We start from the raw sequence: 27,443 nt of genomic DNA, 5'->3' as shown, positions 1-27,443 counted from the left end.
TTAGAAAAACTTTAAAAAGTTGGTTTCTAACTAGACTTTACCTTTGCTGAACTTAATGAAATTTAGCAGATTCTTCTTCTTTTTTTATTTTTTTATTTTTATTTTTATTTTTTGAGACAGAGTTTCGCTCTTGTTGCCCAGGCTGGAGTGCAGTGGCGTGATATCGGCTCACCGCAACCTCTGTCTCCCAGGTTCAAGCGATTCTCCTGCCTCAGCCTCCCGAGTAGCTGGGATTACAGGCTTGCACCACCACGCCCAGCTACTTTTTATATTTTTAATAGAGACAGGGTTTCTCCATGTTGGTCAGGCTGGTCTCAAACTCCCGACCTCAGGTGATCCACCCACCTCAGCCTCCCAAAGTGCTGGGATTACAGCGGTGAGCCACCATGCCCAGCCCAGATTCTTCTTTAGAAGGCCCATGTACATCCAGCTGCAGTGGGACCAGCCTGGGAAACATAGGAAGACCCTATCTCTACAAAAAAAAAAAAATTGTTAATTAGCCAGGGTTGGGGGCGCACACCTGTGCTACCAGCTCTTTGGGAGGCTGAGACAGAAGATCGCTTTGAACCAGGGGGTTTGAGGCTGAAGTGAGCCCTGATCATGCCACTGCCCACCAGCTTAGGTGACAGAGACCCATCTTAAACAAAATTTTAAAAATGTTATAAGGTCCGTGTATATACCAAGTATCAGTAACTGAGAAAACATTTTGCCCACTGGTTAAGCCCCATAAATAGAATCCAGGGCAGGGGCTCGGTCTGCTTCCTGTCTCACATTTCCCTGTGTTCCAACAGCAAGGCAGGCCAAATTTGCAAAATATTCAAGGCCCCTGTACTTCAGGAGGGTCCAATCATGAGACACCTAATAATGCCTTTGGGCAGAAAGTCCTAGAACTCAGAAGTGCCATGACCTTGCATAGAGGTAGGCCTGCAGCTGAGGGGTGTCACATGGTGTAAAAGGCCTCCCAGCTACATCCTGGGATGGGGTTTGAGATGGATTAATGGCCTTCACATGGCACAGAGGATATTTGCCCCCAGGTTTATCCCTTAATAAAAGCGAAATTACCAGAAAAAATTAAGGTGCCTTTCAACCCATCTCTTCTGACATGGAAGAGGTTTGCTGAGCGGCTTATGTTCCGAATTTGTTTATGAGAACTGATCATCAGTGAGACTGGCCGCAGTGTTTCGCCTTGCACACGCATGCTCAGTGAAGCCTAGACATTCAGAGCAGCAGAAATAAAGGAACTTACTGTTCTTTCCACCTTGCCTGAGACTGGCATTTTAGAGACCTGTTAAAAGAAAGCCTTCACACGGCTGGGTGCTGTGGCTCACGCTTGCAATCCCAGGACTTTGGAGGCCAAGGTGGGAGAGAGCGCTTGAGCTCAGGAGCGAGACACCATCTCAAAAAATGAGAATTTGGAAAAAGAAGAAAGCTTCACAGAATTTCCTAAAGAAACTTCTGACTCCCTTTCCCTTACCCTTTCCTCTTCTTAATGCTCTGTTACGAAAGAAAAAGCTGACGTTGCTGTTGAGAGTCTCATCCCAGGACTGGAGCCCCCAGTTCCCCAGCGCCTCCCATCTCAGACGGAATCTGTGACCTCGAATCGCACAGGTCAGTCCGGGGTCTCTGCAGCTGCAGGGACTGGTCGGTGCGGTGAACCTCTGAGCCAGTCTTTTCACGTGACTCGATCGATCCCAGGCTTCTTTTGCAGCCCAGGTACTTCCTGCTGAAATGGGCACTCTGAATTGTTACAGCCCCAGCTTCTAGATGTTGAGGGATATATTTCCTTGCTAAAGAACTGAGTGTTTTTTGGAGCCATGTTCTCTGTGGAGTAATCTCTGGGCTTTCTCTGGTTACAGTATTTCTTTATTCAAGATTCTTTTCACTGGTGGCGGGATCCCTCTATGTCCTTAATTAAAGAACTCCACCGAGCTGTAAGGACACCCTTAACCCTCCAGATTGCTGTGCATCTTTCCAGTCTACCAATGTCAGTGATGGCCATGGAGCTCATCTTCTATATATTGATGTTCTGTTCCCAGCATAGTGCTTTAATCTTGTATAGGTAATTTGCTATTAAATTGTAGGCAAAGTTGAAGTCTTCCCTAGATCTAATATTGCTTGTACCCTGATTTCAAAATTCAGTCTTACAGTCTTAATAGAATTTCTTAACTGCCCACAAATACAGATTTGGTAACCTTTTTTTAATTTTTGGGTCCATAATTCCCTTGATAAAAGTATCTGGTTTTCAAACTTGGATAGAAACAATTAGAAGCCTAGGAAACGTGTGGATAAATTCATGCAGGTGAAAAAAAAATACCTCCAAAGACAATATGATTTATTTTCCTTGTTCTCATTTGAATGTTTTCTCCTAGAAAACTTTCTCAGAAAACAATCCCTGTGTTAAAATGCTTAAACTCAGGCCGGGTGTGGTGGCTCACACCTGTAATCCCAGCGCTTTGGGAGACTGCGGTGGGTGGATCACCTGAGGTCAGGAGTTTGAGAGCAGCCTGACCAACATGGAGAAACCCCATCTCCACTAAAAATACTAAAAATTAGCCGGGTGTGGTGGCACATGCCTGTAATCCCAGCTACTCGAGAGGCTGAGGCAGGAGAATCACTTGAACCCAGAGGCAGAGGTTGCGGTGAGCCAAGATCTTCCCACTGCACTCCAGCCTGGGGGACAGAGCCAGACTGCATCTCAAAAAAAAAAAAAAAACTTTGAGTTTTTGTCTTGGTTTTCTGAAATCAAAATCATGTTCAAAGGGCCAATTTCAATGTAAAGAATACTAGTAAGAGGCATTGTGGGTGGGAACCTGGTTCTAGAAGGTACTGTTTAATCTTGTCGCATTCTGCTAATAATAAGCCAGAGGCAACCCTCTCCTAATCAGTTTGGATACTTCGTCCTATGCTAACTTCTTTCATTGAGTGTTTAGGGAAACTTTAAGTGAAAGTCTGATTGTAAAGTTTTTTCTCCCAAATGGCATTCACTAAGAACTGGGGTGCTAAAGTTAGCTCAGCATCCAAATCACAGACCTGTTTAACCAGCAACCTCTGAGCAAAAAAATTTCCTCTATTTCTATATTAATGTTAAGAGGAATCTAGAAAGACATGTTTCTGTAGATGAAAATCCAGAAGGCTTCACAGATTTCTTTTGGTTTTCTTTCTCCCACTTTGGCTTGTATGTGTAATGTGTAAATGCAGTAACTTAAAGGCTAAGATCTAATCTCATGATATTGTTGTGTGTGCCACTTAATGCCATCACTGACCTGGGATGCTGTGAATCTGGACTCAGATTCTCTCACCGGGGAAGATTCCCTGCTTGATTGTTCTCTGCTCTCTAACCCTACTACTGACCTTCTGGAAGAGTTTGCCCCCACAGCAATCTCTGCTCCAGTCCATAAAGGTAAATGCTTTCTTCTTCTCAGGCCCGCATGTGTCCTTAGAGGGGAAAGAACTAAACAACTTGTGAGAGTTTTTCTTATCAAAAGTCTTTACTAGTGAAGTTTTAAAACTACCTCCTTATATGGAAAACTTGAGTTTGTACTCCTACATACTGTGTTATAATACCTCTCAGTGAGAATATTTACTAAGACTTAGACAATAGACCAGGTGTGGTAGCTCAGGCCTGCAATCCCAGCACTTTGGGAGGCTGAGGTGGGAGGATCACTTGAGCCCAGGAATTTGAGACCAGCCTGGACAACATACGGAGTCTCAGTCTCTACAAAAAAATGTTTTAATTAGCCAGCCATGGCAGCAGGCACCGATGGTACCAGCTTCTCGGGAGGCTGAGGTAGGATGATTGCTTGAGGCCAGGAGGGCAAAGCTGCAGTGAGCCATGATTATACCACTGCACTCCAGCCTGGGCAGCAGAGCAAGACTCTGTCTTAAAAAAAAAAAAAAAATAGCAGACAGGTACTAAAAATAAAATTAAATCTAAAAAAAGACCTAGACAACAGATTGGTGAAAGTATTGCTTTCTGGCAAGAACATAGAATGCAGATATTCCATGTTACCTTTAAATGCTAGGTATAGGTACCTTTGCAATCAATTCAAGTAGATGGTTGAAGTGACTATCTACTATCTGCTTATAATGATCAATATGATGCTTGTTGGCCTTAGATGTAAAATGGTTTTATCATATCTGATTCAAAGTTATTGCATAGTGATGACTGCAATAAAGAAATAAGCATCTTTCCTCAAAAGTCAGTCCTGTAAGTTTGAACTTGTAGAAGTTCACCTTCAAGTCATGATTGGTTACTGGATTTCTCTTTCTAATCTACCATTTTCATTTTTTAGTCTTGGGTTAATAGTGGTCTGAAATCCTGCTGGACAGAGGTAGCTTGAATCAGATTCTATTCAATGAGTAGTTTGTGACAGTATCAGGCTCAGTGCCTGGCTTACTTTGTTACTGAACTTTCTGTGATTGGGTAGGGAAAATAGTCTTCTGGAAAGAGAAAATGCATAGAAAAGGAAGAGCTTAAGTCCCTTCAGGAGAAAATTCAAGAAGGAAGACTCCCCAGGATGACTAAAAATAATCACCCCTGTGGTTTGCAATGGTAATAGCTGAGTTTTTGTTTTTACCCCTGATAACATTAAAATGATTATGTTTTTATAGATGATGTAGAGGGAAGTTACCTATTTAGACAGTGATGTCTGGCAGGAGTGTGTCAGCAGCAATGTAGAATTACAGAGAAGCATCATTTGCAAAATAGGTGCTCAGCTAGCACTTGCTTGCGGGTAGGATAGCTTTAATTAGAATGGAGAAGACTATTCTAACAAACCTTCTACTTGAGGCCTCAGTATGTGTAATCTTGTGCCTCAACATTCCCTGAGGCGGCTGAGTTGTTTCAATGTCTTTTTTTCCCAGTCACAGTGCAGTGAGTCCTTCCAGCAGTATTTTGTTTGCCTTGTATACAGTGGTTACTTCTTAGAGAGCCACCAATTCTCTTCCTCCTCCCCCGCCCCCGCCGCCGTCCCAGTTTTGAGGTTTTCGAATATTGTTAGGCCTCTGTTCCCTCAGTGAAGACAAGTGACTTATTCCTATGCCTTTGTGGATTAGTGACATTGAAGAGATACCTCACAATAATTATAATTAATGCCTTATAAATATTAGAATTCTTCCAAGAACCCTTCTCCCTAATCATTTATAAAAGTCTTAACATGACCAACTCTAAAGCATTTTTTTCTATATCTCTGTATTTTCCAGTTTTGCTACTTTTATTTCAACTCAGAAAGATGAGTACTTTCACCTTTGGAAATAACAGGGCTGTACAGTTGAGATCTTTGTGCCTCTTTCGCATTCTCTCATTTGCTAATCTCTACCTCTGTTGTTTCTGCTTGTGTACTTGCATTCTGTATTAAGCTGCAGAAGATAGTAATCTCATCTCAGGTTTTGATGTCCCTGAGGGCTCGGACAAGGTGGCTGAAGATGAGTTTGACCCTATTCCTGTATTGATAACCAAAAACCCACAAGGTAAGAAAAAGGATGGGGAAAAGAGAAGAGCTTGGCCTCAGTTCTCTTCAAAATAGTCATGCACCTAATCTGCAAGGGGGAAGAAAAGCATCAACATTTAATGAAGGACATTGGGAGTAATGAGAATCATTGTAGGCTGGACCAGTATAGATAGATAGAGATAGGTATCTTTAAAGTTTGACTGTGGTGTTTATTTAGAGAGAAGTATTTAACAGTTGGCCAAAAGTTAGTTTTTACCATGAAGCCAAAAGCAAAATGATCTTCAGTCAGTGGAAACCTGAAGGTATATATCAAAAGCACATCACATTTTTTATCATGATTAGAATAATCCGTAATAAATATTTTTCCCAAAGAGATTAACAGCTGTGTTTTGGTATCATTCACATCTTTCTGACATTCATGGAGCATCCTTTTTCAACTTTGATGGATGAAAATCATTTGAACATGCCATAAAACACTAAACTGCCATAGGACCATCTATTTATTTTTTAAAGCATGTTCTTATTGCAGTATCTTAATAACTAGTTTCTCCCCAAAGCAAAAATTATTGATTTTTACTTTGTCAAAGGGAGATGGCTTGATATTATCAGGAAGTTAGTATATAGCCAGCAATTCTCAACCAAAAAAAAAATATTGATTTGAAAATACTTTTGCAAGGACTCTTTGCAAGATGTCCTGCCTATACTGTGGTGTGCACAGAGTGCCTGAGCTTTTGGTGGGAGGTGGTGGACAGCTAACGTATGTGTTTCAAAATCAACATGTAAGGGTTTGCAAATGTAAACTATTGCTTCTCTAGGGTTTGATTTTTTTGTTTTTTGTTTTGGTTTTGGTTTTGGTTTTGGTTTGGTTTTTCTTCTTTGCTTGCTCTGCACATCTAAACCTTTAACCCTCTATGTTTTGTACTGAATTCCTATCTCTCCACTTCCAGGTGGGCACTCTAGAAACAGCAGTGGGAGCTCTGAGTCCAGTCTTCCCAACCTAGCCAGGTCTTTACTGCTGGTGGATCAGCTCATAGACCTGTAGCCGTGACCCAGTAGCAGATGCAGTTCTGTAACCTTCATACCGTAAAATACATTTTCATTACGGAGTTATGAAAAAAATGATTTTTTTTTAAAAAAAATCTGCAAATAAGGGGCCCTCCAGCCCTTTTCTCCTACCCCTTGCCTTCTCCTGTAGAAATGATAAGGAAAGAAAATCACTTTGGCCCTCCAGATATTCCTTGGCCAGTTCCTCCTTGTTAGTTTGCTGTGTTTTCTCATTACCCTTCTTCAATAGCATTATCTTAAATCAAGCGCTAGATGCCATGAGCTTCACCTCTGCTGGAATCGACTCCACCAAAAGCTTAACTGTAACTGAAACTAGTGAACTGACATTTTTGTCTCGTTCTTGCTAGGAATGGCCTCCCAAATCAATTCTCCCAACCCCTGTCTCCTTTGGCCAGATGCTGATGAATGTATTTCCCTGTTTTTGCTTTTTATCCTGATGCATTATCATGAGGACATGGCTACTTCAGTTGGTCTTAACTCTAGGCACTAGCCTGGAGATGGGTGTGTGGTTTAAGAAAGGGTAAAACTTACTGACTGGTAGTATACATTTGAGAAGAGAAATTGAGCCCAGCTCTAGCCAACCAACTTTGACCTTGTTTGATCATAGACTTAGCCAAGGGATTTTACACCCCATGCAACCTGCCCAGCATTCGTCCAGCTTTCTGGCTTCCATTGAACCGTGATTTCTCAGATCTGGAGACGTGACTGCAAGTACTTGAGATCCTTGGATAAAATGTGTACGTTACATAAATCCCAAGTATTGCCATTCCTTTTCATGTTAACTGTTCCAAGTGGGATCTCAGAATTAGACCAAAACAAGACAGTGGTGGTAATATGATACCTTTTATTAGAAGACTTTTCACTGGGGTGGGGGTGGGGGGAGGATGGGGAGGGGAAGGAATTGTAGCAGAAACAGATGTATTTTTCTTGTGATTTTTATTTTGAATCAAATATTGTAAATTGTGTATAAATGAAGATGCTGAATAGTTCTGTTTCCACTTGGCATTTCAAGTCTGATATCAGGTGTCTGTACAGGGTTTTGATCTCTTCCCCTTGTATAACTACACAGCAATCCTACAGTGTAACATATGGAATCATTTTGAATAGACTTGTGTGTTGCTATAAGCTTTCAGCAGGTCCTCTGTCTCTAGAATAAGCATGTTGTTTATTTTCAAATAATCGGAAATAAGTGTGCTGACAAGCTGGACACAATCTGGGTGTGCCCAGCTTACCTTTCTTTCTGATGTTTAAATTGAAGGCTGCAGCCAATGGAATATGTTCAGTTGGTTTTCCTTGGCTTCCTAGATTAAAAAAATAATTATAAAACAAAGCATAGTTCTTTATTAACTTTAGGATATTGTTCGTAAAATAAATAAAGGCCCCTGCACTAACATGACAACATGCCTCATGGTCACCCTCTGTATTATCCATTACTCACCACTTACTCATTAAAGTGTATTTTATTTCCTTATGTGGAAAGCACTTTTATAACATCACCCTTTTGAAAAGAAGTGGGCACAGAGAACCCCAGTCTTGTTCTCTTCCTCTAGTGCCATTGTCCATCATCAAAAGGGAAACTCTCAGTTAATCAGATTTGTACAAATAAAATTCCAAGTCCATTTGCTTGTTTTGCTATCTAGTACTTTTGTTTCTTCTTCCTCATGTTTGCACTTTAAGGGGGGAAAAAGTTTAACAGCGACAACAGTATAAAACACTGCATTCTGGAGGGCAAGGTTTGACCCTAGGAATGTGCGAGCAGCCTTTGAAAGGCATTGGAGGAAAAGTCTGAATCTTCCAGCCTTCCTTCTGTCTATGAATACTTCCCATGCTGGCTGAAACAAGATGAGCTAGGTAAAGGCCTCTAGATGATAACAGATCATTTCTAAAACTGAGAGAGGCACAAGCTTCCTGCCGAGGATTAAAAAGCAAAAGATATCCACGAAGGGCTCTCTGTGGTTGGATAGCAGTGAAAATAGGACTTGGTTTACCCCTTTATGGACAGGAAAATTGCTGCAGGTCAGAATTGTATTCTCTTTCCTGGACATAGAAAGAATGTATAAATTAATGAAGGAAATGTTTATTTTTAAATAAGAATAATGTTTGAGTTCTATGTTTTCATATTTGATTTTTTTCATATATACATGTTAGAAATATAATGAAATATCTAGTTTCTCAATTTAATTGAAACTATGAAGAATACAGTTTAGAAATTAGGTATCTCTAAATTGTTCTTTTCATGCATTACCCATGATTACATTGAGATATATTATCTAGTCATTTGGCTCAGTAAAGCTTAATGGAGGCAGTTAATGAAAATGAGCAGACTAGAAGCCAGAGACGGTAGTAGAAGCCTGAGGGAGATCATGACAAGAAATCATCTTGGGCTTATTTAGAGTAAGGCCTCCTCAAAGGGGAGAACTGTTTCTCTGTTAAGGAACACATATGAGTGCTTTGGTAAACGGAGCCTTCCTTGGTTTAGAGCATCATCCCTGAGCTAAAAGAGTTTCTTTGAGTTGAGCATAGTGTCCTAGTACCTGTGGAATCATAGCCTGAGCTACTAAGGGACCTTTGAGACCATCCTCTAGTCCACCATCCTCTTCATTTTACAGGTGTGGGACCTGAGCTGGATTGAACAGGGTCGGGGGAGAAGAGGCCTGGGCAGGACAGGCCACCTGGGATCTCATCCTGGCCCTTGCCAGCCACTGGCTGAGTGACCTTCAGCAGGCACTTCACCTCTCAGAGCTGCTGTTCCTTAGAGTTATACAATGGGTTTGGACTAGATGGTCTTTAAGATTATAGAAGTATAGGGACCTAAGTATATATTATTATGTTTAGAAGGGCTATGAAGGATTTATATAATCCTGATGTTCTTCAGTTATCTTCTGTAGTTCCTGCTATTATGGCAGCAGTGTTTACATTTTAAAGAATTATAATGGGCTTTTACTAACTTGCTTTCTCTTGATATCTGAATAGAAGCCTAAATCATAGTCTTAGAGATTTTCCTTTTTAAGTATTACAGAAACACATGCGTCCACACACACCTACCTATTCTAATAAAATGGTATCAGAAGATTTCTTTTTAAATGTATAATCAGGGATCTACCAGTTTAAAACGGGCAAATGCTATAAGCATATGTTTCTGATTTGCTTTTATTCCAGCTATGTAAGAGGAATAACTATAGCAGAAAACATCACAAATTGATTTTTCCCTTTACAACATTCAAATGATTCCCAATGTTTTCAAAAATACATACCTCAGAGGAGATAAGGCTTAAGTGGACACTTCTAAGTATGATTATGATTGTTATAATTAGTGATTTATTTAGCAGACATATCAGAATTTTGACATCTAATTAAGTGTTGTTCCCTTCAATGTCATCTAGTTTTACTTAAGAAGTTAATACTTATTCTAATGATGCTGCCATCCTTAAAGTTATTTTTGAAACTCCTCTCCTTAGAAATAATATCAAGGAAGGTAATAAGGTATAAGAAAATCAGTTATATTATTTAATTAGTATAACTTTGAGAAAGCATCTGAAAGTGTATTCATTCTTTATCTACCTTTTCTACTACTCTTGGTTCTGAGTAACATTTAACCATTTCCAGAAAGCAAATTCAACCCTGTAAGATGAAGAATGGTTACTGTTAAAGACGGTAAAAAAGAATAATCCACAAAAAATTCTCAGAGAGGACCTTATAATAGAAAGTGAACATGATTAAGACTTAATTTCTTTAATTTTCTGAATAAGGAAACTTCTGTGATTCCCTAGTCTTTAGAATGGTTTAAAAAATGGAAAGATATGGGTATTAAAACACCTCTGAAAGAAGTTGTCACTTTGTTCAGTGTTATTTGATATTGGACTTTACTTTTCCTGAATTAGAATTACAGAACTTGGATTGCTAATACTTGTGGAAAAACAAACCCAAGAAACGAACCTACTTTTCTCAAGATGTAATATTTGTTTTGTTGTTAATACTTTTGTTTGTTTTGAATACTTATTTCCTACTCTCCTGACAGATAATTGATCAACCAATATAACCTTCCCCAGGTCAGGAACAGTTCTGCCTTCGGCAGTGCTATGGGAATGAAGGGATCTCTGGGGCTGACAGCCTGTGATGTGGAGGGATCTGCACTCAGCTGAATAAATACATGCTATAGATACCTTGGGTCAAAATACAGTCTCTCTTGATAAGATTTTTCTGTGATTTCCCAGAGTCCTTAACCTTCTCAGTCTGTAAGATTATCAGGCTCCCATAGCCACTAACTTTGAGCTTTGGGATGAAAATGATAGGATTGCCCAGTGTGCTGGGTTAAGCAAATTAGAGGCTGCCTGGCAGAACAGAAAAACTATCACATGAATATTTAGAATGGAATCTTTCCTGAAACACTCCAGATACTGCAACGCTATCTTTCATTCCTCTCTAAAGGCTATAATTTTATCAACACAAAGTCAGCCTTTTCTTTTTCCACACTAGTAATGTTTCTGAAGTTGGACGTGCTTAGGTTTCTTAAATCAGAATGAGTCCCAGAAAATATATAACAAGAAAACTATTTTGCTTCTCCCAGATTTCCTTTCATTAATAAGGGATAGGGAGGCTCCTTGGGTAATGCTAACCTATGCAAAGAAGTTACCAGATGGTGGTAGTTGCTAGAATGAAAGACACTTTCTTGGTTCACACTTTCATATAGTGTCCTGAATTTACTCTTTTCCTGTGAGTATTCTACTCTGCCCTGCACTCTCCTTTGTCATGTGGATGTGTATTTATCATAGGTCTTTAACCCGTCCTTCCCAAGACGACAAAGCAGACAGTTGTACATGAAGATACGCAGTAAAAAATGTGAAATTTGAACATTGCTGCACAAGTATTGTATTTAAAAAAAAAAAGTCTGTAAAGAAATTTCTTATGTAAACATACAGGGAAAATAAAGACTTTTATCTGTTCAAATGGGAGAATGATGTTTAGGGATGTAAATAAAATAAGTTGCTCTTTTCCTGAGCTGAAAACCCACTTTTTTGCAGAAAGGATTTAATCACAGTATTGAGTGAATATAAGTACCTGGGCACAGGAAAAGTATAGCTACACACTGAGGACATATTAATGAATCATGGCTACCCGAGAGAATAAAACCCCTGTGGTCAAGGAGAATAAGACGCCTGCCAGCCTACGCTGGATATGTCCAGACACAGGGTTGTAAAATGGAGCACAGGCTTGCAGCTTCCTCCTCTAACTTAATCCCTAATATACCCAGGCCAACTTAATTAAACATTTTGTGTTGGCAAGATTAATTTTATCCCCAATGAGAAAGCTGACTCATTTAATTGCCTCATTGGCCTGAGAGGCACAGCTGGCCATTTTTGGCTTCCATCAGGTCCCTCATTTCCCAGTTGTGGGTTTTAACGCAGCTACCCAATATATGGTGGAACCAAATGCTTAATTTTATTATGTGAGCTAGAAGGTCATGGTAATTATTAGTTTGATGTATGTCTCTTGATTTCCCTAGTTTTGGTTCTGAGATTTTACGTTTCAATTGCTGCTGCATTTCCAAGTTCTTATGAAGGGATAGTTTGCTTTCTGTTTACTAACAACATATGAGAAGGCTTCTTCTCAATACTCCAAGTCTTCATTTTCTGTTTTTGGCAAGAATTATATCTTTGATACTCCCTGTAACTGTTATTTCAGATTTTGGTATGAGGAAAAGTAAACTTCCGGTTGTGCGTGATGTATTTCATTAAGGAATATCCAGCCTGACATTTAAGTCTTCAGACTTTGATTCTGTAGGGAGCATTCTGATGACCTTCACTATGTCAGTCAGATGGAATTTCCAGGGGAAACCCATCCTAAATGATTCAGCACTTTGGGTTGCTTTGGAAGTGAATAGGGAGCTGGTGAGGATAGTTGCCAAGTCATCAGGTATTTTAGGAACTCCTTCTCTTCCCTGAAGCATGTGAGTTCTTGCTGAAATCTATATAATTTGGAGCCTCAAAATAGACTAATATGGACTTACCCATATTGAACGTGTCAACATCCCTAACCTGGCACACAGTCCTACATCAGAGCAAGAAAAAGAAGTGTGTTTTAACTTCTTGCTTAATTTTATGTGTGAAACCAAAATAAAAAGAGGCATGACCCAGTTTGAGGGAATTTATAACAAAACCCTACCTTAGGCTCCATGATAAGTAAGACCCTGTGCAGACTATGAAGCCAGGCCCTGGGCTTTATAGCCCCTGAGGTGCAACAGGCAGTGTTTGCTGAGCTCTGTGGCCACAGGGTATCTGCTGTGACATGCCATTGGTTACCAAAGGAACTGGGCCAAGGCATGTGGTTAGGTTAGTATAAATCCTTCAATGCTAGTAGAGAGACTGCTTCAAACACATTTCCTTGTTGGCACAATGCTACCTTCATATAAAGGAACTGTTCATCCTGAAAACACATTTTCCCTGTAAGAACACATTCACGTACTCAAAGACTTTCATCTGCCAACAAGATTTAATAGTTACCTTCTGTTTCTATTTGGAATTTCTCCTATCTCTTGACTACCTTGTTTCTGGTGCTACCACCACCAGAATTCCTTAAGGGAATGTGGAGGTCTGGGTTTCCCCCATATTCTCTGGCATTTCTTTGCCCTTCAGAGTGCCAGGCTCGGAGAGTTGCACAGTGTGATTGCTGTCCGCCTCGGCCACACCATCCCTCCTCTAACAAGAATAGAAAGGTTAAGGGACTTGGCCTTCTCAGGAGAACCCTTTAATGTACGTTTACATTCCTGCAAAGCCTGTTGATGCTGAAAGAAAGATAGGAAATAGCTCTCGTCCTTGTTTTGAAGGACAGGAGACTAATTTTCCCTTCAAACTTGATATTCTGGTGTTTTTGTGACTGTTTTTGTAAATTATTCAAAGTTGTTGGAATTTTAAGTCTGATTTTCCCATTACTCATCATGAAGGTCATAGAATATGCTCTGAGTTGGAAGGTTTTCCAAGTGGGTTCTTGACCAAAAACCTACTTTTTAACAAATAATTTTGATGGGTTAGACATGTTCTTCCATCCTCTCCAACTCTGGATATGGGCACACACACACCCCTTGGTACTTCCCAGTTCTCAAAACGTAATCTAGCACTTCAGGCATCCAAAGTGCCCCTGGTTCAATAGATAGCTGCTTTTTGCCGGTCTCTGTGCACAGATTGTTTTGACTGAATTCAGTTTAAATTTCCAAAAAGCACTGATTCTGTTCAAACTAATGTTCATTGGATTATTGACCCGTATGATGCCAGAGTTGGTCGTTGGCTTGACTAAGTTTTCCATTTTTTTTTCCTAGGAGATATTTTGCTCTCCTGCAGAACAAGCTTAATAACATTAACTTTCAAGGTAGTTTTGGAAGATGAGAAATTGTGCTTTTGTTTTGGCAACTGAAAACTTTGTCCAACGGATACTGTGTGAGGAAGGTGGTTTAAGGAGTTTTAGGGCCCTCTTGTCCTTCTTTAAGGCTCTGCAAACCTTATTTTGGAAAACTTCTTTTTCTCCCTTTTATTTGAATTTCCTCCCAGAAATTATCATCTTGGTATGACCGAGACAAATCTAGTATCAATATGCTTGCCTGAGAAACCAGGATTATGTCTGTCCACATAAATTGCAAGGGAGAAGGTATTCTGTTTATTTCCTGCTGATGCTTTCATATCACCATGTAACTGCACATATTAAAATTATAATGCAAGTAAAAATTTATTCTCTTCAAAATCTTATTCTTCAAATACTATTCAGAAAGCCATTTGGCACAAGTACAGAATTTAACTTAACGCTCCAATCTGGAATTCACTGAATGCATTCAAACTGTTAGAAAGGAAAATAAAAATGGAGGACAAACACATTTTTGTTTTGTTTCTGAAAACAATATTTAAGGTCAGAACTGTTTAAAAAGAAGCACTGCTAAAAAGTTATAGGATTCAGAGAAACATAGTATTTTTGTACAGTATCTTATAAAATGTTCAGACCTCTCTCTACATTCTCTTTACAATGTAATGTCTCTTAAGTGACTGGTTTCCCAATAAACTGATTTTAATGCCTCTTCTCCTGTGGTCTGTGTGCTTAATTCAAGCAGAAACTTTAGCAGGGTATAATTTTTGGCAGAAATTTCTGCTAGCTAATGGTTTGCATAGGAGGGGAGAGGGTCAGTATGGGAAGGGGATCATTGAGTTCCATCTCTACAGAGGTTCTAGGTCATCTATGGCTCCAAATCATTGTATCTAATATTCTTATCCTGGTGGGCTGGGCAACTCCAGTAGTATCTCTTTACTGAGCCCATGGTGAAATGATACCTTTACCCCCAACCACCTTCTCTCTGGATTCTTCTTGCTTAGTTACATATGCCTTTTTCCTGCCCTCTTGCTAACATGTGCCCAATGGCATCCTTCTAACCTGCTAATGTTTCTTGGAAGGTAAGCTCTCTTGCATTCTGATCATTGTCTATTTGATTTTAAAAGCCAGAGCACCCTGAGGCACCTCTACCTAGATAGAAATAGACTAGTATATTGGAGTTTGCTAATGCTTCTGTAATGACCCATGCATTTTACTCCTTCTGCTTAAATAACTTTATGACAGATTCATTTAAGCAGAGGAGCTCTTTATGAACTTAGAAGACTGAAAACAAAATTCTGGGGCAACTCCAGCTGAAGGTGATTTATTTGGTCTGCTTTTGATGCTGTATGCTCCCCTCAGAAGGTACCTTCAGTATTAATATTTTGGGCACTCTTGTGCTCTTTGAGTAGTGCTTATGATGTAAGTCATCAAGTAAACTTGCATTTATCAAGCAGCCACATTCTGCTTCTTTTCAGAGTTTGTCCCTCTGCATGTGGCGCAGATGGCCACATGCCAGATTCTGAATTGAGTCATCCCCAGACAGTGTTTCTACATAATCCAAAACTGTCATGGTATATGTGGAGATGAATGACTGGGTTTGTTTTCATTCCATAATGAGCCAGTGCCAGGTAGAGCAGGTGTCCGTGCCTGGCCCTGTGTGTAGGAGCATTGCATAGTTAACGCTGAATGTCTGTGTGCCTAACATCTTCATCTCCTTTCCTGTACGTCGTGCCTATCATGTTCCAAAACGTGAGACAGTGGTTGGTTGTGTTCCAGTTTGTGTGCAGTTTCCTTGCCTGACTTTTATTTTTATGTTTTTCCTTTTGCATTTTCAACATCTATTATTTGGTCCCACAATGTTTTTGCCGCGGGTTGACCATTAAATGTTCCAAATAGAGTTGAATTGACCTACACATTAATTCTGCATTTTATGCTTTTCTAGGTCTCCAGAGAGAGTCCAGTCCCTGTCCTGTAATAACTGTAGAGCACTTTAAAGAATCACTGGGTGTTAAAGGCCTTCCCCTGTATCCAGACCCCTCCAGAGTACCTGGCACAAAGACTCAGAACAACTTAGAATCTGACTACTTGGCCAGAGATGGCCCTTCAAGCAACAGCTCATTCCACAGTAGCGAAGAGGAAGGGACTGACCTTGAAGGAGATATGCTGGACTGCAGTGGGTCTCGGCCTCTCCTTATGGAGTCTGAAGAAGAAGATGAGAGCTGCAGGCCCCCCCAGGGGAAGCTGGGAGGAGCCGTTGCATTCGCTCCACCAGAGGTCTCTACTGAGCAAGCAAAGACAGTGCAAGGTGGAAGAAAGAACCAGTTTCAAGCCCTCACACAGCCAGCCACGGATGGGCTCAGTGAGCCAGATGTTTTTGCCATAGCTCCCTTTAGGAGCTCAAGGCTTCCAAATGATGACATGGACATTTTCTCCAAAGCCCCATTTGTCTCCAAGAGCAGTGTGGCTCCTTCCCAGCCAGAGGAGTCGGACGTGTTTTTGAGAGCTCCTTTCACTAAGAAGAAAAGCATGGACGAGTTAACAGTTATCCAGAGCACCTCCCAGGAGCTACCTGCACAGACCGGTCTCCTCGGTCAGACAGGTGACATCCCCGTGCCCTCGGGCCGTGAGAGAGCTGTGTACACCTCTGTCCAAACTCAGTATTCCACAGCTGGTTTTGTGCAACAATCTAACCTCCTCTCCCATTCTGTGCAAGCAGCAGACCATCTGGACAGCATCTCTCCCAGGGGATCCTGCCTGGAATCTGGGGGTCATCCTAATGACAGAAACAAAGGACCTCAGCTCCAGAAAGAAGCTGTCTCAGGCCCCGTGGCTGGCAAACCATTCCGCCCCCAGTCCTTATCCAAGTATTCCCGTCACTATAGCCCAGAAGATGAGCCAAGTCCAGAAGCCCAGCCCATTGCTGCCTACAAAATTGTTTCACAGACCAACAAGCAGTCGATAGCTGGGTCTGTTTCTATCACATCTCTTTCTTCCAGGACTACGGAGCTGCCAGCTGCTGATCCATTTGCTTTAGCACCCTTCCCTTCAAAATCAGGCAAGAAACCCTAGGAGCAAAACCTGAGCCTCAAGCCTCTGTCTCTGTCCCACCCTCAATACCTGCCACGGCACTCCCAGCTGAGCCTTCCGAAGAAGAAATATTATCAGTTCTTATCTTTCAATTCCCTGCGTCAGAGCAGAATTTCTTGAGTCAACAAACTCAGTTGCAGTGATTTTTAGTTGAAGCCCCTTTAAGTTATGTTCTTTTTGTTGTTAGTTTGTTTATATTGATTTCTGGACTTGTAGGCATTTTCATATCCTTCACAGAGGTCATCCACTTCCGCCAAGAACTCTGCTTCCCCCCACCCCCGGAAACTTTAAATCCTGAAATACTTCTTCACCCCTATCCCAAAGGGGCCCTATTGTTGCTAGTTTTAATTCCTGTAGCTCCTGTTCTAAGTCATGCCCGCCGAAGAATCAAGATTAGTCCCTCCACTAAATTAAGATTTAGTGCTCCTGGAAAGGGGAGATGTCTGGAAAGAAGAGCAAGACGAAAACCCTGCACATCAACAGGAAGTATAATCCTGCAGTTACTAATCATTCCTGTGGAAGCAGAAGCTCTAGGAGTCTGGATCTGTTTCTCAGTCTGTGTGCGAGCCAGACTGGCCCTTGTGCATGGGTGTCTGTGGGTGTGGAATGTACGTCAGAGCCTATGTAGAGACACAGGCAGATGGGATAACGCCTCATTATCTAGTCATGCTGGCAGGGCTTTCCACACATCCATGCTTTTGAAATTAGTATGAGTGTACAGGTTTGTGTGTGCATGTATGCGTGTGTGTGCACAGGAAGCATTTCTACTTGAGGGAAATCCTGCCCCATCATGCCTGCCTCCACAATCAAATCACTCGTGTTTTGGTGTTTGCTCACCTAACGGACTTGAACCCCATTTTATTTAGTTAGTTTTCTTCTCATGGCAAAATGGAATACATTGGAAGGTGTAGGAAAATGCTGCTGGAACTGATGTTTCAGAGTCATCTTTTTTTCTCTCCGGAATTTCCTGTTTTGCTATTAACAAATTCTATTTACCTGATTGTGAAAAATTAATGTCCCTTATACATTTTCCCCTCACAACACTAGAAAAGAACACCTTGTTACAGTTCCGGCCTCTGAGTATGTGGGCTAAATGCCAGCATTAGGGAATTCATCCATCGTAAGACGAGGCTACAAACTAGGCTTGCTTGTTTCGGGTTGTTTTGTTGTGTGGTTGTTGTTTCCAAATCTCTGCTGCCCTTTGAGGAAACGTAAATCTGAGACATGGGAATAAGTGTTTGGGAGGATGGAAAAGACCCGAGTCATGGAGGCATGAAAACTTTTACGTTCTCTGTCCTCTTTAGATGTTGAAATAGGCCAGACAGGTTAACTGATGTTTTTTTTTTTTTAAACTGTCTTTTATTTCTGGAAAGATCTGACTTATTCCTAGCTTTTTTCATACCCTTTATTATTAGTGCCTTAAAATAAAGCTGGCCAGGTGCGGTGCCACACACCTATAATCCCAGCATTTTGGAAGGCTGAGGCGGGAGGATCACTTGAGCCCAGGAAGTTCAAGACCAACTCTGGCAACACAGCGAGACCCTGTTCCTACAAAAAAAAAAATAGGCTGGGCACAGTGGCTCATGCCTGTAATCCCAGCACTTTGGGAGACCAAGGTGGGCCGATCACAAGGTCAGGAGTTTGAGACCAGCCTGGCCAACATGGTGAAATCCCGTCTCTACTAAAAATACAAAAAATTAGCTGGATATGGTGGTGCACAGCTGTAGTCCCAGCTACTCAGGAGGCCGAGGCAGGAGAATTGCTTGAACCCAGCAGGCAAAGGTTGCAGTGAGCCGAGATTGCACCACTGCACTCCGGCCTGGGCAACAGAGCGAGTCTGAAAAATAAAATAATAAAAAAATTAGCTGGGTATGGTGACATATGCCTGTAGCTGCTCAGGAGGCTGAGCTGGAACGATCAGTTGAACCCGGGAGTTCGAGGCTGCAGTGAGTCGTGAGTCCAGTCTGGATGACAGAGTGAGACCCTGTCTCCAAAAATATAATAATAAAAATAAAGGCTGTATCTCAATGGGAAGATTTCTGCTAAGGCAGTTCAACTTAATGGAAAGAACTGCTGCATTAGGTTTCAACTTGAATGCTTTCTGTCACTTCTAGCAAAGGTTAAGTGATTTTTCCATTAGCTGTAGAAGTTTGGAGAGTTATTTACCAAGCCAGATCAATGATTTAAAAATTATTGGAAATTCATCTAAGAATCAAGTCTGAATGCCCAATTGTATTGCGGTTAATTAGGTGTGATATTCTTTAAAGTTGAGCAATATTGGCAGTAAAATATGAGCAGCTACTTTTCAACACCTTTTCCTTTTTTGGTTGGTCTCTACCTATTTCAAATGTCCAGATTAAAAGATAAATAATTGGCACTGTGCCAAGGTTTGGTTTTCCAACTAAGGTCTCAATTGTGCCATACACCTATGTCTTTCACTTTGGTGGATGCTAAATGTTTATTCTAAGAACATGCTTTTTCCCAATTCTCATTTCTGATTTTTATGTATTAGTGGATGCAAAATTGTCTTTCTAGTTGAATGAATAATTTTGGCTAATGCACATGGAACTTTGCACCCCAGATTCTTCCCATGGTCATTATCAAGTGAAGCTCTCAAAAACATGAGCTAAGAGACTAGAAATATTCAGGGATATTTCTCACCCCCACTCAGAAATTCTTTTTTTTTTTTTTTCTTCAAGATGGTGTCTTGCTCTGTCACTCAGGCTGGAGTGCAGTGACGTGATCTCGGCTCACTGCAACCTCCACCTTCCGAGTTCAAGCGATTCTGCCTCAGCCTCCTGAGTAGCTGGGATTACAGGCACACACCACCACACCTGGCTACTTTTTGTATTTTTACTAGAGACGAGGTTTCACCATGTTGGCCAGGATGGTCTCGAACTCTTGACCTCCCGATCTGCCCACCTTGGCTTCCCAAAGTGCTGGGATTATAGGCGTGAGCCACCGCACCTGGCCCAGAAATTCTTAAAGTACGAGGTCATTCTAATTCCCCTTTCCAAATATTCAGGATTATCTCTGTAACAGCCCAGCAAAATGTTTTTCCTTTGGTTATTTGATAATTCCCTTCTAATCAAGTGACTATTTTAATTCCCAAGGTGCAAATCAGAATAAAATCATGGTGATTTTACTGCATAATTGAATACTTTGTCGAGCATGAGCTTGTATCCTTTTTAAATTTTCACTGGAGGCCAGGCACAGTGGCTCTCGCCTGTAATCCCAGCACTTTGGGAGGCTGAGGTGGGTGGATCACTTGAGGTTAGGAGTTTTTGAGACCATCCTGGCCAACATGGTGAAACCCTGTCTCTACTAAAAATACAAAAAGTAGCCAGGTGTGGTGGCACATGCCTGTAGTTCCAGTTACTAAGGAGGCTGAGGCAGGAGAATTGCTTGAACTGGGGAGGCAGAGTTTGCAGTGAGCCAAGATTGTGTCATTGCACTCCAGCCTGGGTGACAAGAGCAAAACTCTGTCTCAAAAAAAAAAAAAAAAGAAATTGGGCTGGGCGCGGTGGCTCAAGCCTGTAATCCCAGCACTTTGGGAGGCCGAGACGGGTGGATCACGAGGTCAGGAGATCGAGACCATCCTGGCTAACAGGGTGAAACCCTGTCTCTACTAAAAAAATACAAAAAACTAGCCGGGCGAGGTGGCAGGCGCCTGTAGTCCCAGCTACTCGGGAGGCTGAGGCAGGAGAATGGCGGGAACCCAAGAGGCGGAGCTTGCAGTGAGCTGAGATCCGGCCACTGCACTCAAGCCCGGAGGACAGAGCGAGACTCCGTATCAAAAAAAAAAAAAAATTGTCACTGGCGACATGATGGGTAGAGACTCTACATACCTTCTTTGAATACAGAAATGGATGCAAACACATACGAATTCCTTTTTTTTTTTTTTTTTTGGTGATGCATGAAAAAATTTTGACTTGTGGATTACATTAATTATTAGTAGCTGTTAGATTCTGCCGACTTGTATTACAGTAGGGTCTTATTTCCTTAAAGAGAAAAAAAATACAATCATGCCCCGCTTAATGATGAGGGAAACATTCAGAGAAATGCATCCTTAGGTTATTTTGTCATTGTGTGAACGTCACAGAGTGTATTTAACACAAACCTAGATGGTACGGCCTCTACCCACCTAGGATATATGGTCTAGCCTATTGCTCCTGGGCTGCAAACCTGTACAGCATGTTACTGTACTGAACACTGTAGGCAGTTGTAACACAATGGTATTTCTGTATCCAAACATTTTAGACATAGAAAAGGTACAGTAAAAATATGGTATAATCGTAGGGGACCATCGTGGTATATGTGGTCCATCATTGATGGAATCGTTGTTATGCAGCACATGACTGTATATAATCAAACGACTGTACTTTGTTGTTTTCGTTTGTTGTGTTTTTGCTTTACACATTTGATAGGGAACATAGAACTTGTGACCTTTCATTTCAGTGGAAAGCATTGAGCCAGAATATATTTATTCATAAACCATCAAGCCACACATGCATTGATGAACCCTGAAAGAATCCACATTAATTGACTAACAGGCAGTATTGAATTAATGATGTCATATGTGGTGAAAAATATTTAATATATCATTTTCTTGGGCTCACACACAGCCCTTTAGTTCCAAGTACTTGGTTAGATTAGAAAATGGGATGAACACAATTTGATGCTGAGGCAGCTGCTGAGCAGCACCTAGGGAGTCTAGGTCATACACCCTATATTGTTTTGGGCCCACTTATTATTGAGTTGAAAAGTGTCATATTTATAGACTAGAGTGTATGTGTTTACAGGCCCATGTTGTATCTGAGTTTTCTCTGGCAACTAAGATCTCTTTCTAAATGTTCTAGAAAGATACTGGTATCTTACTGGCCCATTATTTATTTAGTAAGTTTTAGAATACATGTATATCAGTGTTTTCAACTACTTGGTGGACATTTCACTGATGCATAATGAAAGCAGATTATAATCATCAGAGTGATCTGACAATGGAAATTCTGTATTTGCTTCCATAAAGAAAAATAATCAAAACATATATCAGATATAATATATATGCAGTATATCACATAGGAAATTTTATTATAGGAAATTAGAGAAGGATGCTTCTCAATTCTCTAGCAGGAAGAATACAACTTAAAATCATTTGGGTCCCTTTAATAAAGAAAAATTCCCTGTTGTGTGTTCAGAATTGAAATTGGAGAACACATGCCAGTCAACTGTGAAATGGTTGCTGGATAAAAACACAGATGTGGTTTTATCCGAGAAATGTGGGACTGAAATTATTTTGATGAGAAGTACATAAGAGAGCTGCAGAAAAGACCGTAGCTTCTGAGGAGGCAGGAGTACCTTGTTAATGTCCAAACCACCCCTGAATTCTAATGTTCCAATTCCACCTGAAGGAGTAAACACTGAAAACTTTAAATGGAATCATCTAATTTAAATTCTTAGTTTTTTCTTTGTTTCTCAGCTGATACTTGTAGTTTTGTTTTGTTTTTTTAACCACCAAGAACACTTGCAAATTTGTTACTGAAAACATCAATAAAGGAAAAGAAGAGTTCCAAAACGCTTGAAAAGAAAAAGTAGTATGTGGTTGGGAATTGTTTTTGTTCAAGTCCCTGGAAGTCTTCCTGACTTACCTCCCTTGCTCCTGTTCCCACTTCATTTCCTTACTTGACATTCCCCTATTTTGAGCATATCAATAAGTGCATGATGAATGATCATGTTAACTTTAATTGCTTTCTTCTTAAGTTTCAGCCAAGACTGTGACAATCTCACCAAATAAGAATGAAATGGATGGGGTGTGGTGGCTCGCACCTGTAATCCCAGCACTCTGGGAGGCTGAGGTGGGCAGATCGCTTGAGCTCACGAGTTCAAGACCAGCCTGGGCCACATGGCAAAACCTCGTCTCTTCAAAAAATACAAAAATTAGCCAGGCATGGTGGTGCACACCTGTAGTCCCAGCTACTTGGGAGGCTTAGATGGGAGGATGACTTGAGCATGGGAGGCAGATGTTGCAGTAAGCCAAGATCGTGTCACGGCACTCCAGCCCAGGCAACAGAGCCAGACCCTGTCTCAAAAAAAAAACAAATCATGAATGAATGAAATGGCTCACCTTCCCTATTATGAACTAGAAGAAGGATGAAGGAAGGTTTGCAGGACCCCAGCCTTACTCTGTAGTGACAACCCGGAGGTACCTCTCCCGGAATGTAGCGTCAAGTTTATGTGTGAAGGAACTCTAGAATAGCTGGCAAAAATGGCTACATGTTAACCATTCTTGACTTAGTCTAGTATTCCTATAATTTGTAATTCCATAAATTTATTCTCAGCTGTCTCCCAGCCATTTCTAACAGAAGGATGTGTGCCCCGATTTTGACAATGTTCTTGAAATCAAGTTAGTGTTACCTGCATTGCATTATAATGGAACTATATGTACATGTTAAAGGGATCCATTTGATTCCTTTTAGCAAGGAATTGCAGAAATAGTTTTTACCCATTTATACCAGTTAAAGTAGGATAGGTTAGACTTTGGGGGCAGGGTGAGACAGTGCGCCTTTCACTCTGAAATGGCAAACCAGCTGTATTCTTTGAGTCTACTGGAGATTCCTGTTTGAGTGTGAATGGGGTATATGTGTTTGTGTGTCTGTGTGTGTGCTCATTCATCATGCTTTCTTCCATGGTGTTAATTCAAGCTCTCCTAATAAAGGCATCCAAAGAGTACTGAGAAGTTGACCATAGGTATTTGGCATGAGTAAATCTGGTTCCTTTTGCCAAAAACTCTTAAAGTTACAGCTGGAGTTCTTCTCGATAAAAGGTTGGGGAAATCGGCCATGGCTTTAGCCTTGTTCCCAAGTACACATCTTCTTATCCACAAGGATGAAACTCTGTAGGGCTCACCCTGAGGGCTCATGTGTGGCACTGGGAGGGTAGCAGTGACCAGAACACCACAAGGCCCACAAGATGTTTTGAATGAGGGAACATTTAATGTCATTTGTTAGGAGATAGAAACCAAATAATAAAGGACAAGGACCATGCTCATTCCGTGGAGAAGAGGTGAACTCCCTCTGCTGACTATTTGGAATGGACTGAATGAGGAGGTCTCCCCAGCCAGAAGGAATATTGAGGTCATCAGGCCTCGGAAAACAATGTACACATAATCTTGGGCTGTGAACAAGAGAAAGGAGGGGGGGAAAACATGAAAGTAAATCTTAACAATGTTTGCGATACCTCTTATTTGCAGACCATTGGATTGATGTTATTGCACTCTTGGTGTGATTTATCGTATGTATCTGATAGGTTTTATGAATTGTTTTGAGTTGTAAACTCCTATACCCTTTATTAAAATTGACCTAATTAAATGATTTATGCTTTGTGCAATTTCTTAAATCAGATCTCTCTAGGATTGAAGGGATCCATAGGTATCTTTCACTTAGTGTGAAGCCTAGTAGTATACTTTTATACTTCTGAAGAGAGACCAGCATTAACATAAAGAGAGAAGTCTTAGGAAAAAATACACCTAAGAATTATTTTTAAAATCCATATTGTGAAGGAGAATCTGCCTGCCTATTTCCTCTCCAAATTTCAGAAAACACAGAGTGCTATTTGCCTGAACTTTAATGAGCTTGACTTTGTTATGATTCAGGGAGAACTGGTAACACCTCTGCTGAGTTTGCAGAGGTGGTGTTTGAAGAAGACCCAGGAATCCAAAGACTTCTGGTATTATATGCAAGAGTGAAGCCAAAGTTACCCACTTCTGAAAATTTAAGACCTAAATACATACCCCACCAAATTCTACAATGTGAAGTTCTTATGCTTTTCCTATTTCAAGTGAGCATTAAGCAAAAGCACAGTCTTTTCTATCTGTGCCTCCGCAGTTGCTCTGGGGGAAGCCCTTTTCAGACTGTCACTGAGCCTTCTGCTAAGGTGTGCCCTGCCTTCCATGTAGGGAACACAGGAGTTGCAAGTACAAGTTCCCACAGGTGGGCTCTGCATTCACTTCTTTGTACCTCACTTTTGCCCCTGAGGCTGGTTGGTAATAGACCAAGGAGGTGCCTTATATTACCCCTTAACACCCAAGTGGGGGGAACCAGGGTGAGACCCCAGGGGAAAGCCATGAGCAGCAGATGGTTTAGATCTGCTTCTCTAGATTGAAGTCAAAGTTCTTTCCCCTTCCCCTCTTATGTATTTTTCTTTGAGTTCCTCTTTTCTTATATTTGAGTAGTAAGATCTAGAGGGCTTAGCTTAGCATGTGAGTTTACATGGAAGGAGACCAAGTAGTCTGTCAACCTGCTGTTACATAAGGTTAGCCTAGGGACCCAAAAAGAGACATATTCCCTTCAGAATGCAGCCCAGGTGTGGACATGGATGAAGAATTAATGGGAGAAGCACTTGGGCATATTGAATGCTCAAGCAGCTAAGCTCAGCAGCAGAGGAGAAACAATCTGTAGAGAAGGAACAGATAAAGGAATAAGACAGTGAAGAGTAAATGGACAACAAGCACACCTAGCACTCAGTCACGGTTTTTAAATACCATTCTCTAATAAAAAGAGCCAGGGTTCCATGGAGAAATGGCTGATTCTAGGACAAGAGGAAATATACAAGATGAACCAGGAGCATCTTGTAGTGTCAGAAGGTTAAAAAGAGCTTAAAAAAAAAAAAATGGAGGCCGGGTACAGTGGCTCATGCCTATAATCCCAGCACTTTGGGAGGCTGAGGTGGGCGGCTCTCTTGAGCTCAGGAGTTCGAGACCAGCCTGGCCAACATGGTGAAACCCTGTCTTTACTAATAATACAAAATAGCCAGGCGTGGTGGCATGCACCTGTGATTCCAGCTACTCAGGAGGCTGAGGCAGGAGAATCGCTTGAACCCAGGAGGCAGAGGTTGCAGTGAGCCAAGATCGTGTCACTGCATTCCAGCCTGGGCAACATAGCGAGACTCTGGGTCAAAAAAAAAAAAAAAAGCTGGTGCCTGGTATAGTGGCTCACACCTGTAATCCCAGCACTGTGGGAGGCCAAGGTGGGTGGATTGCTTAAGCCTAGGAGTTCAAGACCAGCCTGGGCAGCATGGTGAAACTCTGTCTCTATCCCTCAAAAAAATATAAAAATTAGCCAGGCGTGGTGGCATGCCCCTGTAGTCCCAGCTACTTGGGAGGCTGAGGTGGGAGGTGGAGGTTACAGTGAGCCAAGATCGCACCACTGTACTCCAGCCTAGGCAACAGAGTGAGACCCCACTTAAAACAAAACAAAACGTTTAAGGGGTAAATTTTAGCCTGGGCAATATAGTGAGACCTTGGTTCCACAAAAAATTTAAAAATTAGCTGAGTGTGCTCGTTCACATCTGTGGTCCCAGCTACTTGGGAGGCTGAGATGGGAGGATCACTTGAGCCATGGAGTTTGAGGCTGCAGTGAGCCAAGATCATGCCACCACTCCAGCCTGGGTGACAGAGAAAACCTTGTCTCTCTCTCTCTCTCTCTCTCTCTCTCTCTCTCTCTCTCTCTATATATATATATATATATATATATATATATATATATAGACCAGGCATGGTGGCTCACATCTGTAATCCCAGCATAGAGAAAGCCAAGACAGGAGAATCATTTGAGGCTAGGCATTCGAGACCAGCCTGGGCAACACAGTGAAACCCCATCTCTATCAAAAAAAATAAAAATAAAGAGTCACAGGAACATAAGAGCCAACCTGAAAGAACTCCCAATGGTCAAAGCTAGAACAAATTGAGCAATAAAATAAACACTATATTATTAGATTATAATACATAGGATAAACATCCATGAGCCCATACTGATATAAAAAGTGATTGAATAAACAGGATAAATGGGGAAGAAAAATCTCTCACACAGAATTTCAATACATCTATTATTAGATTATATTCCTCCCCACAGGAAGTGAAACTCAAGACTTTCTGTACTGAAACACAGCCACACTCTTTCATTTATGTATTGCCTATGGCTGCTTTTGCTATCCAAGGACAGGGTGCAGTAGTTGCAACAGAGACCATGTGGTCCGCAAAGACAAAAATATTTACCCTATGGCCCTTTACAGAAAATTGATTTGACTCCTGCTCTAATTCTTGCAACCTGCTCCTCTTACCTCCTGCCCCTGATAAGTACATTTTACTCAGCAAGCTGGGGTCCCCTTCCCTGCTAGCGCCCCTGATTAGCAGAATCCCTCCAGGAAAGCTCACCCTGGCTTGCTTCTGCCGTGCCCACTTGGCCCATGGGAAAGTTTTGGCATCCTTGTTCCACCAAATATCAGGGTGCAAGCCTGTCTCCTGTCCCTTCTCTCTTTGCTGTGCCACTTGTGGGCTACTTGGATCCACCTCCCATCTCTGGAATTCATCCCCAAACTCCCGAGGACACTCCAAGGACCGCCTTACCATATTTTACCCCAGTAATTGGGGATACTGACCCAAAAGTCTCCGCAGGTCAGGAAGCCCGCAGTCAGGGAGTGAGACTTTACCGCTCCTCT

General features: G+C 41.4%; 1 protein-coding gene across 11 annotated transcripts in view; it reads left to right on the top strand.

Annotated features, from left to right (window-relative positions):
• Window positions 1-18,502, top strand: part of AAK1 (AP2 associated kinase 1) — a 180,515-nt gene extending 162,013 nt beyond the window's left edge. For 6 of the 11 annotated variants that reach the window (XM_009184358.4, XM_009184361.4, XM_009184359.4 and 3 more), the window contains 4 exons: window positions 1,507-1,608; window positions 3,290-3,400; window positions 5,359-5,469; window positions 15,808-18,502. In XM_009184358.4, the coding sequence (XP_009182622.1) occupies window positions 1,507-1,608; window positions 3,290-3,400; window positions 5,359-5,469; window positions 15,808-16,934 (1,451 nt within the window). In that variant the 3' untranslated portion in view covers window positions 16,935-18,502. Of the gene's footprint in view, window positions 1-1,506; window positions 1,609-3,289; window positions 3,401-5,358; window positions 5,470-6,397; window positions 14,578-15,807 lie in introns of those variants that run through there. The other 5 variants (XM_009184366.4, XM_009184365.4, XM_009184363.4 and 2 more) reach the window with 3 other exon arrangements.
• The last annotated feature ends 8,941 nt before the right edge of the window (window positions 18,503-27,443 follow it).

The sequence above is a fragment of the Papio anubis genome, chromosome 14 (genome assembly GCF_008728515.1).
Source record: "Papio anubis isolate 15944 chromosome 14, Panubis1.0, whole genome shotgun sequence".
NCBI lineage: Eukaryota > Metazoa > Chordata > Mammalia > Primates > Cercopithecidae > Papio > Papio anubis.
This window is presented reverse-complemented; position numbering and strand designations above follow the sequence as displayed.